This window comes from Ischnura elegans, chromosome 1 (assembly GCF_921293095.1).
Source record: "Ischnura elegans chromosome 1, ioIscEleg1.1, whole genome shotgun sequence".
Classification (NCBI taxonomy): domain Eukaryota; kingdom Metazoa; phylum Arthropoda; class Insecta; order Odonata; family Coenagrionidae; genus Ischnura; species Ischnura elegans.
In genome coordinates, this window is record NC_060246.1 from 56,849,697 (window position 1) to 56,866,704 (window position 17,008).

General features: G+C 36.9%; 1 protein-coding gene across 4 annotated transcripts in view; it reads left to right on the top strand.

Moving 5' to 3' along the window:
* Positions 1 to 17,008, top strand: part of LOC124160994 (large neutral amino acids transporter small subunit 2) — a 40,750-nt gene that overhangs the window by 10,253 nt on the left and 13,489 nt on the right. For all 4 annotated transcript variants that reach the window (XM_046537139.1, XM_046537147.1, XM_046537134.1 and 1 more), the window contains 4 exons: positions 5,962 to 6,087; positions 6,168 to 6,267; positions 11,712 to 11,756; positions 11,852 to 11,975. In XM_046537139.1, the coding sequence (XP_046393095.1) occupies positions 5,962 to 6,087; positions 6,168 to 6,267; positions 11,712 to 11,756; positions 11,852 to 11,975 (395 nt within the window). The remainder of the gene's footprint in view (positions 1 to 5,961; positions 6,088 to 6,167; positions 6,268 to 11,711; positions 11,757 to 11,851; positions 11,976 to 17,008) is intronic.

The following is a 17,008-nucleotide window of genomic DNA, read 5'->3' on the forward strand; positions in this document are numbered from 1 at the left end:
TGCTAATTTCTGGCAAAAACTTTTATGCTTATTTTCATTTTTAAATACATATTTTCATATTGATTGAACTTTCATTGGCTAATCCTCGTGACCAGGGCTGCGGATTTCCATTTCTATTTTGGAAAGTAAATAACTATAGCATTTTTAAAATTTACCAATTGAACCTTGTATTAGCACATATATACAGACTGTCCCAAGGGTCGTGTGTCATTTTTGACCTGTAATTTTAGTAACTTTCCATCGAGCAATTATCATGAAAATTGACACACTTATGGGGAAAGGTCCTAAGTTTTGTTGAGTGTAAGCGAAATTTTACAATTTTGACCTTTTGACCTCACAATTTGGGTCCAAACAGAAAATTTGAATTTGCCTTATGGGGTTTCAATGTTAAAAAAATCGAGATAGAAAAATGTCTGAATTTCATTGACCAATATGTCAATTCTTAGGTTTTCGGACACGAGAAACCCGAAAATAACACTTTTATTTACGAAAATTCAACCGTTGACCCAGTAAGGTCACCGTCAAGGTCACAAGGGTGACAAAAAGAATAGCATACCAACAAAGGTGTCGATCCATGGGTTTTATAGGGTGCCCAAGTCATTGGTATTGTCCAAATACCCATATTATTCACTTATTGATCTCCGAGGGTCACAATGGAGGTCAAAGGTCATAGAGCTAAACGCCTGGCCATCATGACAACCAACGTGTCAAACCATAGGTTTTGAAGGGTTCCAAAGTCGGTTAGGCAGTTCATAGATCCGTATTGTTGATTTTTGACCTCCGAGGGTCACAATGGGGGTCATAGGTCATTGAGTTAAGCGTCGGGCCATCATGACGACCAACGTGTCGAACCATATGTTTTAAAGGGTATGTATATGTATATGTTTAGGTCTTAGTATAAGTTAGCAAGGGGATATTGTCAAACGTGAGCATTTTAGTTGTGCTCTATTTTGGTTCATTGTACTGTAATGAGTATGGTTACTTTGTAGTAATGTTTTACTCTGTAAATGTGTGATTTTATCATCTTAGTTGTCTCTCAATTATTTCGTCAACTGCGGAATACTGATTATAGTTGGTTTTGAAGTTCAACTTATCAACAAGGGTATCAATTAGTGGGGAATCTATAGGGTACCTAATCTGGGAGGAGTTTACCCAAATTGGTTTCGGTAAAACATAAAGTATATAATAGATGCCATTGGAAAAAATTAATGTGGACTGGAAATAGAACCATGAACACTTTGCTTTCCAAGCTACTTTCCGTAGGTATGCACAACGTAAATGTCACAGGTTAGAGACATAATTTATGTACATAAGCTTAAAAATCCATTTTATATTTCCATAAAATTGCAACAAAATTTAATTTAAATGAAATTGCCTCTCAGTGAGTTGTGTTGAAGTGTTTTGAGGGTTAGGCAGCTTTTGAGTCTGGCTTCAGGTAGCCAGTGGCCCAATTGCAAATGCCACCATGCGCTTACTTCTGACACAATTGTTCAATGCTATTCTTGAGCTCTGAGAGACTGAGACTAGTCATCCATCTGAGTCTTGGTGAAAGATCCGAAGAGGACAAAGGCATGCAATACTGATGATTCAAAACTTATGAAAAAATATTGCTGATGGGTATTATTTTTAACTCATCCTCATGAAGATGTAGTACGCATCAATTTTAAAGCACCTATCGGCTCAAGTAACCTTTTAAGATTCCTTTTGCTTTGCCCCTGTTGTCAGTAGGAATGGATAATATCTGTATTCACAGAACAAGTGGAGGCAAAATGTTTTCAAGAGGAAGATCCAATCCCATATGAAAGCCCTCACAGTTAGTGTTCCAATTCTTTTCTTTTAGTGCCATAACTGTGTTATGATCATGAAACAATTATGTATTGTTTTTTATATCCTATGAACTTTTTCTAGGCTATTAGGGTACATATTGGGATAAATACATGAAGCTTCTTTACCCTCTTCTGCTGTCTGTTATTGCTTTCCATGGTGATATTTCTTGGTGAATTACACTGAGCTCTATATCGTAGAGTTGATTTTGGGTGTACATAATTAACCCAATGTTGTGTTCCCTTAGCCCTTAGTGATGATGATTTAGTGGGACCTAGATATGTTGTAGAACATCATATTGCTATTCTATTGTAATTTAGATATAATCTTTCTTTCAGATCCTGCTTTCAATCATTCATTTTTTGATCATTTTATGTTTTTTAATCTGCTCGTATTTTGGTTTTAACTCTTAATTTTCTTTTGTAGATATCCCTTCTCTTCCATTGCTTGTGCAGAAATCCTGTTCCTTGAGTAATTTGTTATATGCATTCAAATTTTTGGCAAAACTCTCAGCTATTTCTGTACATTTTTGTGTACTACATTCTTTAGAACTGGAGCCAATTCTGATAAAGGAACTTGAAAGGCTATGAAGTGAGGATTAATGTAAGGGTATGGAGGTAATGAAATGTACTTGAAGTATTGTTATGTTACCAGAGGAATTTCATTGGTGGCACTGGATTATTTATTTAACGTGTGGGTGAAAATGCAATATGTGATTTTTGGTTTTGGTTTTATTATTGGTCATTAGTAATCTCTCAGCTGAAATAATAGGGTAGTTTCCTTCGTCAATGAAATTAAAATCCATTCTTACAGCTTGTGTCATACCACTAAGGTATTTATTGCTTGAAAATAATTTGAATCAAGACATCCCAGTTTACTTGAAAGTCAAATTTCAAATGTAAGCTTTTTTGTAATAGGTCGAAATCCCATTGCTGAAGCACCAATACGTATGATTTTCAGCCTAACTATTTTGCACTGTGAGGGATCTATCCTGCCACCTGATGAGATTTCATCACCTGGGCTCATGAGATCATTTCAAAAATCTTATTCTATGAGAAACATGTAATAATAATCCCCTATTGGAAATGTTTAGCCATGAAAACTTTTCTTTGGGAGGAACATTATTTTTTGTTTTAACAAATGTATGTCACCTACTAACGGATCACTTGAATGGCAAATAATTGATTAATGAAATTCATGTACTTGAGAGGAATGCTCTTAAGCAAGCTCTTCCTTGAGAAAGCTCATTGGAGTGTGTTTAGTTCACTTTCGAAGTTACTATCTTTCCATTTCATCCTATGATCATTTGATGTATCTTCCAATATATTGATGATGTAAGTCTCAGAGTATAGGTTTAATTTTCAATCCATTTTTATTCATTACTGTCATCTTTTTCATGTGTGGTGAACTTTACTAACGTTTTAACCCATTTTTTATGGAAGGAAGGTCATTGTGAGCAAGGAAGTGAGCTTGGTATACCTAGACCCCAGTATGGAATCAATGAAAGTATGAAGTCAATTGTAAGTCAAATTAAGGTGGCACAAGCTTCGAAGTGTACTGTGGGCATAAGTGATTTTATGCATATCGAAATTAAGGCTTTTCATAATGCAGATAAGGATTCCTGTGTTTAAACCTGATATTTATAGAATTAATAGAAGTGCACTAATAAGTCTTTACTCTTAATCGTTCCTGCAATTACAAAGTTTGGTAGATTTTAAGTCATGTGCAAGCAGGGGCGGATCCAGGATTTTTTTCTGGGGGGGGGGGGGGGGGTTACAAGTGTCTGACAAGTCTTCTCATGTTTGAGGTTTTAAAAAAATTCAAGTTGCACTGTAGAAAATATTCACTTTATTTTGATATGAAATTTATTAGTATTAAATTAAGCGATTGAGGCTCTGTAATACTCTAAATAAAACAAAGGTAATGACTACATATTAAAAATCTTGTCTATTTTTTAAGTACCTTAGGGCATGTGTATGTCCCCTAAATATGCCTATATATCCAAGCAATTGCTACATTATCTAGCAGCGAAGCATTACCCTCATCAGGCAAGATATCTCAGCATCCTCCACATGAACATAGCATTTTTTTTTGCCATTCTGATTACCATATTTTAGTTAAATAGCTGAAAAAGATAATGTCAATTATAAATCAAACAGAGCCAAATAAATACTGCAGGCATTATGGACCTTCGGTTGAGGCAAGAGAAAAGGAAACTACCCTATTTTGTAAAGATGCTAATTCAACTGGGTTAAATCTTAGTTCTACTCTTATCTGGTGGTATCGTAAAGATGGTGCTAACACTCATGATCAAAACCCTTGAATGGGTGCACTTGCATGCATAATACAGTGAAAGCACTTTTACGTGAGTATGGCCAATGGCGAGAATGCATTATAACAAGTGATTGACGGTGTACTTTCAAAGGGCCTATGACTGACATATTAAAAAATATAGAAATAACGATGTCAAGAAGTCTCTCCCATGTTATGAGCTTGGTATTATAAGGTACAGCAAGCTCCCGATTATCTGAGCTAATGATGGGAAGGGACAGCGACTAAGTGGCGTGGTACCCGACAGTGTAGTTTCCGACGTCGAGCAGTGGTTTTGACGCATACGTGCAAACCACTTTTCTGTAACCGTGATCACACAGCCACGGATGTGTGGTTTTTGAAACCATTCCTTACATGGAGCATCAATAATATGAGTACAACCATGCTTTCGGCGCTAAAAAGATCATGAACTGGTGAAGAAAGGTCTCATTGAGTCCAGCAAGAACTCTAAAATAACAGAATAACTGCATAAATAATAATGTATTGTTTGTTTTAAGTAAATTAAGAACATTGCAAGATATTTAAGTGAAAGTTTGGGTTATCCGTGTTTTCTGATTATTCGTGCTGTCTCTCCCCATCATTAGCCCGGATAATCATCCTCGCTAAGGGAAAACATTTTCCTATCAAATTTATTATCGGTAGGTTTCATTGTAAACGGAGCTAATAATCTATTTGAAAGGGATCAATTAATTAACCTAATTTTGTATCATAGGTGTAGAATGTCTCAGTTAGTTGCTGTGATCCTTGGGAATTCAGTCAATGGAAAAGTATAGAAAAATTGTATTCGCATGCCTTATTTTCTCTGAAGAATTCAATTATTCAACAGTTTTATTCAATTCCATAAATAGTACTGAGTAGTTTTGTGTTTCAAACATGCAAATGAAACAATCATGGCTGATATCCCAATTTCTTGGCTAATACTAACTCATCATCTTTGCTCTCTGAACTTCTTCATTTGAGTGCACTTGCTGGTGGTTTGTTGAGGTTCTCTGGTTGCTGGTTTGTGGATGTTTTCTGAAATGAAAGTCATTTCTGTACTTTAATTCTTGGATGATGTTTATCCCTATTGTGTTTTGAATGGTTCTGTGTCAAGTGACGTCCCTTAAGTGGAAATCATATCATGAAATATGAAACAGTATTTCAATAATCAATGACTTGAATTGTTAAGAAATGGAGCCTTGATTATGTTGGTCTTCAGATATGGTTTGTAATATTTTAGTTATTATCCTTGTAATGCATTTAATGTGTTACAATGATGCTATTGCCCATCGTGCTCTAAATATGTTGCTGAATCCTATGTTTGTCTGCTAATTTATATATCTGACGGATCTTATGTGAAAAATATTTTTATTATCTTAGTTATTCGTAAATTTGTTATTATAATGCTATCCAAATTTGTTGGAACGTTATTATTTTTATTGCTTCTGTTAATTGCTGAATATGTTACCTTTAAAATGAGATAATTCATTACATACGTGAGCATGATGTAAAATCCTATTCATGTGTCACTTTTGTTAAATTTAATATTCTTTTTGGCAAGTTTGCATGTGCATGTGAATTTCTATCCTGCATCAAACATTTTCTGTGGTATTTTCTGCTGTATAACCTTTTATTTTTTAACTATAAAAGTAAAGAGTGCATTAATTTAGAATTATTTCATGGATCACCTTTGGGGATACTTTTTCCCATGTATCATTGTGTTCTGAGGGTAATTTGAACATTTATTTTATGATATTTAGAAATATTTTTGTAAGCAAAGAAATAATGATAATGTAGGGTTTTCAGGTTTTTTCTTTCCTTTTTCAGGTTTTTTAACTTTTGTGAACTGCTATGATGTTAGAATAACCACAAAAATGCAGGATGTGTTCATGTTTGGAAAAGTTGCTGCATTAGTAATTATTATCCTTGCTGGGTTTGCATATTTATTTGTGGGTAAGGATTTGTTTATTAAAAATGAATTAATTTGTTGCCTCTCATTTGCCTTAATAATTATTAATATGCATCACTTTCAGAACCAAGTGGAAAATTTGATGGCATATTCGATGGAACCACCACCGACCCAGGAAAAATTGCTGTCTCATTTTATTCTGGAATATTTTCTTATGCTGGCTGGTATTTACTGTCTTATTTCTTACCCTTTAATTTAACAATGGAATAGTAATTTTTATGAAAATGTAATACATGAAGTGGGCAAATGCTGCCTAACTAAAGGGCATAAAGCAATATTATATTTGCAGTATGCTATGCATTAAAATACGTTAGGTCGTGGATGTTATTTGCATGAGATTTCTACTTGTTTTGCATGTAGTAAACTCCGTTCATGCATAAATTTTTGAACATGAACATTATGCTTATATATTTTATGGACTTCATTGTATGCCAATGCCTTCTATGTAGGTCAAAGGTAAACTTCATCCTAAAACTACCTCCTATTTTGTGACTCCTCGATAGAAGAACACAATTTTTAATCATTGATTAAGCAGCAATCCATTGAAAAATCAATTTGAGCATTATTAGGTAAATCAGAATCACTATCCACCATCATTAATCATCTACCATCATATTATTAATGATGGTGGAAGTAATTCAGGTTTTTGTTGGCTTGACAGAACTTTCTTCTAGCACTTGTACAAGTTTTGGGGATCTGGATTTGAATCTCATGTAAGGAAAATGATCATTTCCTGAGAAATTTTAGTGCACTTGCATTAGACTGTCTAAAGAATTACTATTTACTAATTGATGGTTACTTTTTGATCAAAATTTGAAATTTAGTTGATTTAAATTTGACTTTATGCTGAGAAACACCTGAAAATAGTATACAGTGAGTCCTCGTTCTACGTCACCCCGTTTAACGTCATTTCGCCATAACGTCACGAAAATTTTACGACTGTGATTAGTTTATCGCCCCTTCGCTTCGCGATAACGTCACGAATTTTAAATTTCGCGCGAGAAAAAAGGCGAACTGGCAGGCGTTACAGGTTGTTTGTTTCGTGGGCGGTAATACGGTCAGTCTATTCAAAGTGTAAAACGGTGTGTATTGTTAATTGCGATTACGGTTTTGGCAAATTTTAGCATCAGAGACATTTCCACGACAATGTCCAAGAAAACAATGTTCACAATAATTTTGGTTCCTGTTACTGCGACGATGTTTCAGCGATGATGATGCCCAGGCGACGCCCGCCTGCCTCAATTCGCAATTAAAACCATCTCTTCGATTTCATAATCCCAGTTTGCCCGCCCTCGCTCATTTGCACCATTTTGATTTCGCTCCTGACGGCTCCGAAAAGAAATTCTCGTAGCGAGGGTAAGGCCTATGGACCGGAGCACCGGATCCCCGGTCTGTAGCATCTGGTAGCATTCATTGGACCGCGAAGCCGAAAAGCAAATGTGGGAAGATACAAAAATAGAGAAGGATTTACGTCACTGCTGCTATTGTCGTCGATGAAGACAGGAACTCGTATTTATGCCATAGTTTGGCATTCCCATCGTAAAAAATGCCCCAGATATGATACGGTAAAATTTTTTCGCATAGGAATTGTGAGGTCTAGGAACCGATATTCAATTTTTACATTGTTTTTATGGGATATTATGCTTCGATTAACGTCATTTCGTTTATCGTCACATTTTTCAGGAACGGTAGGTGACGTTAAACGAGGACTCACTATACAGTGATAAAACAAGACCCCACAGTGCTCTAATAAACACTTGCTATAGCTAATTGTTGCTTTACCGGAGATGGAGCAAATAATAGCCAATAAAACTAGTGTAGGAACAGGATTGGTGTGGCGACAGATAAATTTCTATCCAATAAATTTATGCATAGATCCAGAGGAAAGGCGATGTTTTTTTTTGCCTCACTAAATTTCCTTACCTTAATAACAAACTAACCATTCAATAAGTGCCATACTAAATAAAAATCATGCAAAGCATTGCTTTGTCAATCATTATCCCAATGCACAACTGAGGAAGCCACTTTTCTTCGCACTTAGTGCATTTACGTGGTCATTCTATTATTTTGGTATTTTCCACTGAAAATTCAAACTGATAAAACTGTATTGAGCCTTGATTAAATTTAATTATTTAAATTAAGATTGAATTTAATACTTCATATGCTTCCGTTGGTGTAGTTATGTTACCTGTATGTTTCACGGAAGTTATGTGAAATAATGTTTCGCATTTATTTCTGCCGACAGAAACAATGGAAGGTGGTAGAACGATCCTGTCTGGGAAGACTATTTCTATCGCCCATTGTAATATCTTCATTATATTCCCTAAAAAATCTGCTGAGCATTCATAATGATGTCGTTAACATTCACATTGTTTCAAAAAAAGTTCTATTTTGATTGTTACTCCCGCGACGTCATTGAAATAATACGCTGACCCTATCCACAGCACTGCAATGAAAACAATTTGAATTAAATTGGTAGAATAAGAATAGACATTTACATTGATATTATTTCATGAAAAATATAATGCAGATGTTATGCTGATGTCCCTTAAATAAAACAAAAGTAAGCTGCAAGAAACTGCGACTAATATGACAGGCTTGGGTTATATATGGAACAAAGAAATGAAAAAGCATACACATCTGATCTTAAGGCCAACATAAATGTACCATTATGAATTTATTGATTTAACATACTCAATAATGACTGGGAAACATGAAAAAGAATGCAGAATTTTTTATAATTAAATAAACTATAAGCTCACCATCATAATTTCAAATGTGTTTAATCAATAACAGCGCATTAGAAGCTCCTCCTAGAAGCATCATTGCTAGAAACACTCCATACTGGAAGGGTTTTGTCGGGGAGTAGGTTCTAAAAGAGTTATGTTTCGTGTACGTTACATCACGTGGGGAATGCCTCTTGAGATATTCTGTTTGGATAGGAGTTCTTTCTTCCACAGCTTCGGGTTTACACCACAGGCATCACCAGCAATTATGAAGGGAGATAATGCTTTCCTGCTTGAAATTAATACACCTAACCTTTCAAACACTTGAAGTTCTTGATTCTCAATCTATCACTGAAATACTCTGCTAAAGCCTAAAGCATAACCTCAGTAATTCCTGTACAATGAAGTGGGATAAACCACCCGAACAAAGCACCTTTTAACTCGTCATGTTCTGCATTCCTCAGGCACTTCTGATGTGATGGTTTGCCCTCCCGTACCATGGCAGACGTAATCTCCTCTTTGTTTTTTTTTTAAATTGTGAAGAGCGAATAGGAAGATAAATGAACTAAGCCATTCTCGTATTACACTATTATTTTTATTTTCTTGCTTAGATATGTTTTGTGTTGTTTGGCCATGGTGTGTACGTTCAAATACTCTACGCATGCAACTCACGGACGTGCACGTATGCTGTCGACTGCTTTCTGCTACCCAAGAAACGGAAGAAGATCGAGCTTTTGTGAATGTTACTGCCACAGTATTTTCACCGAAATGAATGACTTATTTATTGAACGACAGTTTACCATATGAATTTGAGACTGAAAACTCCATGTTAACTTTCTAACAGATCGCCAGCAATTACAGATGTTAGGGACTCTTGGTGAAAGTTTTCCGGCGATGGAAACTCTCGCTATGGCAAATGTCAACACCAAAAGGGCCTTGTAAAAACAAATTTTTTTTGCATGCTAAGTACCATATTTCTCCTAATATAGTCCCCCTCTGAATGTAGTCCCCCCCCTAATTTTGAGGCTTCAGTTTCGGGAAAAGTTAAAAAAATGCGTTTGAATATAGTCCCCCCCTTTACTTTTACCACAGGCATTTTTGGAAAAAAAGGGGGGACTATATTCAGACATACACGGTATAGGGTCAATTGACGGTGCTTTGGCCATCTCTCATAATGGCGGGGGTCTCGCAATAGCCCATTCTTGCTTTAATGAGGTTCCACTGTATACTAATTTTTTCCTGTATTTAGCAGTTGTCAATTATCATATATAGTAGAAGATTACCAATCCAAAATTCTAAACTATGGAATATCTTTTTAGTGGAAGTTTATCTAGAATTTTACAAACTGCATTTTCCATCACCCTAGCAAAAAGGGCCCTCATGAAGCCACCTGTATGCACATTCTGGCCTCTATTGTCATCCAAAAAAGAGAACCTTATTTCTAGTGTGCATTTAAGTTGCTGGTTATTCAACATGACAGTATCTTGGGTCTTTTAATACAGTGGGATCCTCACCTCTGTGGGATGGAAGAGTGAAAGTTGGTTGCACAGCATGTGATGAAAACTGACTAGCCTCATTTTTCAGAGGGATTAGCATTAGGAATGAAGCATGCTTGGAGCTTCAATAATAATTGTGGAGCCCACTATAACTTATAATATCACTTATAATAACTGCTTATAATGAAGTGAAAGCCTTTACCCATCAAAAAAGCCTTTTTGCCATGTAAAAAAATCCTGCTTATAACTAAGTTAGTATTGTGGCAAGATTTATTTTCTATTCTCATGACCTTCTAAGATGTTATAAAACATTATGTCCATGTCATATTCCTTTAATGATGATTAGAGTTCTAACAGTACCCAATTATTTCTGCCATAATACCATTTTCAATGTTTTGAGGTGTTTTTTATGAGCTTGACAAGAAGAGCATGGCTGGCCTCGATGGCGGCGGAGTAAAGTCTTCACCTGGCAAATCAAAGGTCAAGAGTTCAAGTCCTGCCTGGGTAAGGTACCCTTATCCAGGGCATGGATGTTTGTACACGTTTAATTGGTGAATGCAATCAAATGCCCCGATGTAAAGGCTGAACAGTACTGTTTTCGGAGGTGTGGAAATTAATAATTAAATAAGAGAGAGCTTCACCTAATCCCATCCACAGAGATAAGTGCTGATAGACTCTAATTATTTACTTGCTAAGGCCTTGCGATGAGTTGTAGGTGCTCTAATGATATCAGGGTTTCTACTGCATTGTTACATGTCCGATGACTACAGTTTTCCTGACAATCCCAGTAGCATCTTCAGGTCAGAAGTGGAGTTTGATGCTAGATAGGCCAGTATATATTTGCCGAAGCGGTGGAACTGAAAAATGACCACTACTTCCAACAACTTTGATGTATATTTACTGGCCCATTATGCATAAAACTCCACTTCTGTTGAAATACTACGATAAGCAAAATTACCATGCATAGAAAATTCGAAGGGGAAAAAAGTTGCCTTCAGTTAATTCTGCTATGATTGTAAGGGCCCCCGTGCACTGGCAACTTTTTCAAAGCAGCAATTTAGAAAAATTTCTAAAAATCCCCGTGGTCTATTCCTGCCGGCAACAGTTTAGTCACCCTCAGAATAGGTCCGGGTGTAATTACTTAGTTGCAGCAACTAAAACATCGCCTGTGTGTGAGGCCACAGTCAATGCTGTGTGTTTCATAAGAACTTCCTCAAAGCAACTAAATGGTTGATTTATAAAAGTTGCCAGTGCACGGGGGCTCTAACTGGTGAGCATATTACTTGGGTCAATAAAATTTGTCTACGTTGCTGTGAAAATGTGATCATTTTTTGAAAGAGATTGTTGTATCGTCATGTTTTTAAAAGAGGTGTTTCTTTATTGTAGGAACTACTTGAATTTTATGACTGAAGAATTAAGAGACCCTTATAAGTAAGTATGCCTTGTTCACAGGTTTATCTTTTAATTGCATGCAGCATATATATTGTTTCAAATCTGCATTGTAGAATTTTAATTTTATGTTGCAGGAATTTACCCAGGGCTATTTACATATCATTGCCATTAGTTACAATTATCTATGTACTGGCCAATGTCGCATACTTAGCTGTATTGACTCCAACAGAAATGATTGCATCTAATGCCATAGCAGTCGTAAGTATTTACTTTTATATTTATGAAGTTTGTCTAAATCAAATTCAGTTCTTTAAACCGTGAAAAAACCAGCCATGGTTCAACTTATTCTGCTCTTTCATTTTGAAATATCATTTTTGGCTCGGTTGAATCCAGTTTGATTTACAAATGTGAAATAGGATTTGGATGGAGCTGTAAATCCCTAAGTTGAGAGTAAGAACTCATGGTTGAATCTTTGCTATACACTATATTATCTGGTGAAATGCAGTGATATCTGAAATTTTTATCAATTAGTATTAAAATGATGAGTACTGTAAACTCTTGATAATACTAAGTCTTCAGGATGGAAAATAGATACTGATTTAGTATCGAATTACGTACTATCAATACTTTTTTATAAAACTTGTAGCAGGCGTCGGGGTTGTCTGCTAGCAATGAGAAGTCAATATAGTAGTTTGGGACGATGTTCATTGATCCGTTCCGAATGCAAGACTGACTTGCCGGCTGAAAGGCCGCAGTATTTATTCTGTTGGATCACTTCCAGAATATTCCATGTTACCGTTCTCGAACATGAAAGAAAATTCTAGAAAAGAATTCTAGAAGGCAAGAAAAATCAATAAATAATTTCACTCTCCGGCACGGGGAATCAAACCCGGGCCGCCCGCTTGGGAGGCGACCGCGCTATCACTGGGCTAGCCGGCCTGTTGAGGGGAAGCGATGAGAGAGCGCGGTTTATGTTGCCTCTGGGCAAGCGGTGTGGCGGCGAGGCAGGAGGTGCGGCCGCCACAAACTCACTAAATGTTTATTGCGGTTTTAATACCCACATTTGCCTTTACAGAATTGTGTTAAATGATATTGGGTGTTATTTATGGGAGTATCCTTAAATAGATGCTTTTGCAGTAGATTTAAAGGTATAAATTATCGTAAAATATGATTTCCAACATGTATTAAGTATTCAATGACTTCAGAATCATAGGAAATCCTGTGTAATTTGAAGTTTAAACGAAACATACCTACATTGCCCTAAGTTGTATAGATAATGAAATTTCAGAACCCATGGCCAGGTACTAAAAATAGGTATGTCATTGCAAAAAAGGCTCATTCATCATCAAAAATAAAGATAACACCCCAGAGACTAAAGCTTTTCAAGTCTAGAATCGATGGCAAGGTGGCAATGTAGCTGAGCCCTGCCCCACCCCCAGGGCCATAAAAGTCTGCATGCCTGGTGCCTTACTAAAGCCCTATGCAAGAAAGGACCCGGGAGGGATGTTAAGGGTTTTCCCACCATAGAATGATTTTCAAATGAAGGGGACACCATTTTATGGGTTCGAAAGCATAAATAGAACTGCAAATTTCATCCGGCCACTGCTGGATTCCATCCAGATTACCCCATGAAGATCATTGACAGGTTTTTTGCCCACTGGCAGGTCCCAAACACCAAATTTCTCTCCACCTCCTTCCGTCCAAGGCCTCCTCTTTGGTTTCATTTTACCTTCTTTTTATCCTCACTGCATCTGTCATCTTCATCTTCTCTTTTCTCCTTTCACTGTTCCCTCAACTGTTGTATTTAAAATCCCCTTCTCTCTTAATATATGCCTGATCCGATTTCCCTTTCTTTTTAGTATAGTTCTCAATTATGTTCTTTTCTCCCCTACTATTTCCAGCACCTTTGATCCTATCCCTATCTCTCCTTCCCAAGGTCCATGTTTAGCATCCATACAACACAACACTCCACACATAGCATTTCACCAGTCTCTTCCTCAGCTCAAGGTGCATGCTGCTACATAGCACCTTTCTCTTCTTATTATGTAAAAGCATCCTTTCCCAAAGTTATTCTTGTCTTGATCTCTGTCTCACTCCCTTCCCCTGAAGATATCTCGCTTCAGATACTGGGGAAATCTATTTTATGGTTTGCGTCTATTCTTCATTTTGTCTTCCCCCTATCCCTTGTAGACCGCTGTAGGTAATAGAGCATACCTTTCAATAGTTGGGCAATCAACTACCTCTGCTTCATATCATCACCGTAAATTGTGCCACATGGGAGCATGTTACAAATAGCATCAGTTGTCAATGCACAACTAAATGCATGACAATTTTATGAGCGTGATCATATGTTGCCATGTTCGTCCTCAGACTGCCACTAGTCTTTCCTTGTAATTTCCATCTTTCAGTCTTTCCATCCAATGCAAAGCACAGTTTAAAAGAATAGAAAACTGCTACAGTAGATGCATTACCATTGATAGTTTTGTTGTTGAGGTTTTCACCCCTATTTGTGTAGACAAATATTAATCACACTGTTCCTTATTTTTATTGTTCGAGGTTTTCAATTTCTTAAAAATTTATTTAAAAACTCTGTATTCTTAAATATGCCATGCATTTAGCATCGGGATGAACATTTTTGCTTCTTTTTATCTTGCTTCTTAAAATCGAGTTACGTCTTGTCTTGCATTACTGGCATGATGGGACATTTAACAGGTGTACAAAGTGTATGAAGGCTAGTGTTAACCTTGATGCCCTTGGTCCTTACAGAATAATGTATTTTCAGAGAAAAAAATTTAAAATTCTAAGTGATTGAAATTTGCCATGCATGAGTATTCTTAATCTCACTGGGAAATTCTTTTACATCCTACAATAAGTCATTCTATCTCTCCATAAAATATGTAAACACTTGTGTGCCAACCCAAGAGTATGTTTTATGTAGAGGCAGCATGAGGTATCTCATATGCACTGGGATGGTCGCGGGAGGATTGATGTCAATTGCTTGAATGCCTTTTGCTATGGTTATGTAACTCAATTCCATTGAAAACTCCTTTGCAAGTAGAAGGCTTGCTGTCTCAGATGTCATGTGCCAATATGTTGCTCTAGTCACCCTTTTCTGCCTCCTTTCTGCTGAAATCTTCTCTCAAGATGACATCTTTATAAAAGGATTTTGAGTTCATTGACTTTTTATCGTAAATTATAGCCTTGCATGTGGGATGAAATACAATTGAAAAACTATGTAAAGTTTGTAGAATCTTTTGTTACATGGTATTAATATTATAACTGTCCTTATTATGAGGAATTTCTTGAAGAAAAAATTTGAAAAATCCTCATCACCATTCTGCCTTATGCATTTTGTAATGGAAGGGTTAAAATTAGAGATGTGCGAATAGTATCCGCGAATACTCGAATACCTCGAATAACTAGAAAGTATTCGATATTCGAGGTCTCGAATAGTTATGCGAAAAGTACCGCCTCGAATACCTCGAATACTTTGGATTTCGCGTCGTATACTGTCGCACGCACGTCGTTGGTAGTTGACTCGGAAAAATGTACAGAACTGTAGTCTTTTAGTGCTTGCAGCGCCGTTATAGGCAAGTTTACGAACTACATCAAATTCGCGGGTCAGAGTGGTGAAAAGAGTTCGACGTGGGGAACCTAAATTGATCCGGGTGAAAAAATCCGAAAATCCTCAGTTTCCTCCACCAGGAAACTCGAGTGCCGTGGGATAGTAACATCGGCGCATTTCCCACGATCTGCTATCCCCCTCCATTCAGCATTCGCCTCACCCACTCTGACGCTTTCATCTTCTCCGAAATCAAACAAAAGGTCCTCGCTCGGGCAGGGGTCGTATTACGAAAACCTTAGCTTCGAAAAAAATATCAAGTTACGCGAGAAAAATAAAAACGTGTCTCGCGCCCACCCCCTTTTCTCACCCGCTGACCTTTTTCTACCTACCTGCTTTGAATTTCCCCCTTTCTGGAGGTCAACTGCTGCATGAGTCATCTACTAGCCCGAAAGGTGTCTAACAATGACTTTCGGAAATTATTATTACACCTTTATTGGATTGAAATATTAGTAATGTGCGCGTAATTTAAAAAAGAACGAGACCAAACGCGACGCATTTCTGACTTTATTTAAGCATTTTACGTGAGGAAATAAATGTCAAAATAGGACGGAGGCTTGGCATTCTGGCGAGACTCGACATGAGCAGCAGAGATTCTCGGTAGTTGATGTGGTATTTTTTTCCGAAAACATATATCAATTTACAATTTATGAGTGGTGCTATAAATCTTTATTGTTACAGTCCCAGACGAAGGGATATTTTCTCAGGATATTTGGTTTCTCCCTGATAGCAATTCCAATTCATCTTCTTATCTCGTGAGAACTCCCAAAGATAGACTGAAAATAATTGAAGAAAATCCGGTGGAGAAGAGCTTGTATTTTACAAAATGCCTCAGATTGTCAGCTAGCACTTGGCAGCAGGAGTGGGGGTAAAGCGATGTTAGTTGAATTTATTATATGCCCAATTGTGTCCATAAAATTAAAATATTCCATTAATCAGCTAAATTCCTGTTCGAAACCTTCAAAGGAAATCAAAATTACTCCCCAAAATCTTGTGTTGCCTACTGCATAGGCAACCGAGTCAAACATTCCAGCATTCATCATTTAGTATTCGAGGTATTCGAATATTCGAGCAATGATTTAATATTCGAATTCGATATTAGAGTTCGAGAAATCTGCTATTCGACCCATCTCTAGTAAAATGGCTCTTTATAATCTCAATTCATTCTAAATTCTTGATGAATCTATATTATATTTTCACAATTCAATGAATGGATGTTTTTGTCTCAAAATGGGTGAGAACAAGGGCATGTTCTTAAGTAGAGATGTGCGAATAGTATCCGCGAATACTCGAATACCTCGAATAATAGAAAGTATTCGATATTCGAGATCTCGAATAGTTATGCCAAAGGTACCGTCTCGAATACCTCGAATACTTTGAATTTCGCGTCATACACTGTCGCTCGCACGTCGTTGGTAGTTGATTCGGAAAAATGAGAACTCTAGTCGTCTAGTGCATCCAGCGCCGTTTTAGGCAAGATGACGAAATACATCAAATTCACGGGTTCGAACGGTGAAAAGAGTTCGACGTGGGGAACCGAAATTGATCGGATGAAAAAAATCCGAAAATCCCAGGTGTCCCCTATCAGGAGAACCTCAGTTCCGTGGGATAGCAACATTGGCGCATTTCCCACGATCCGCTATCCCCATCCATTCAGCGTTCGCCCCAC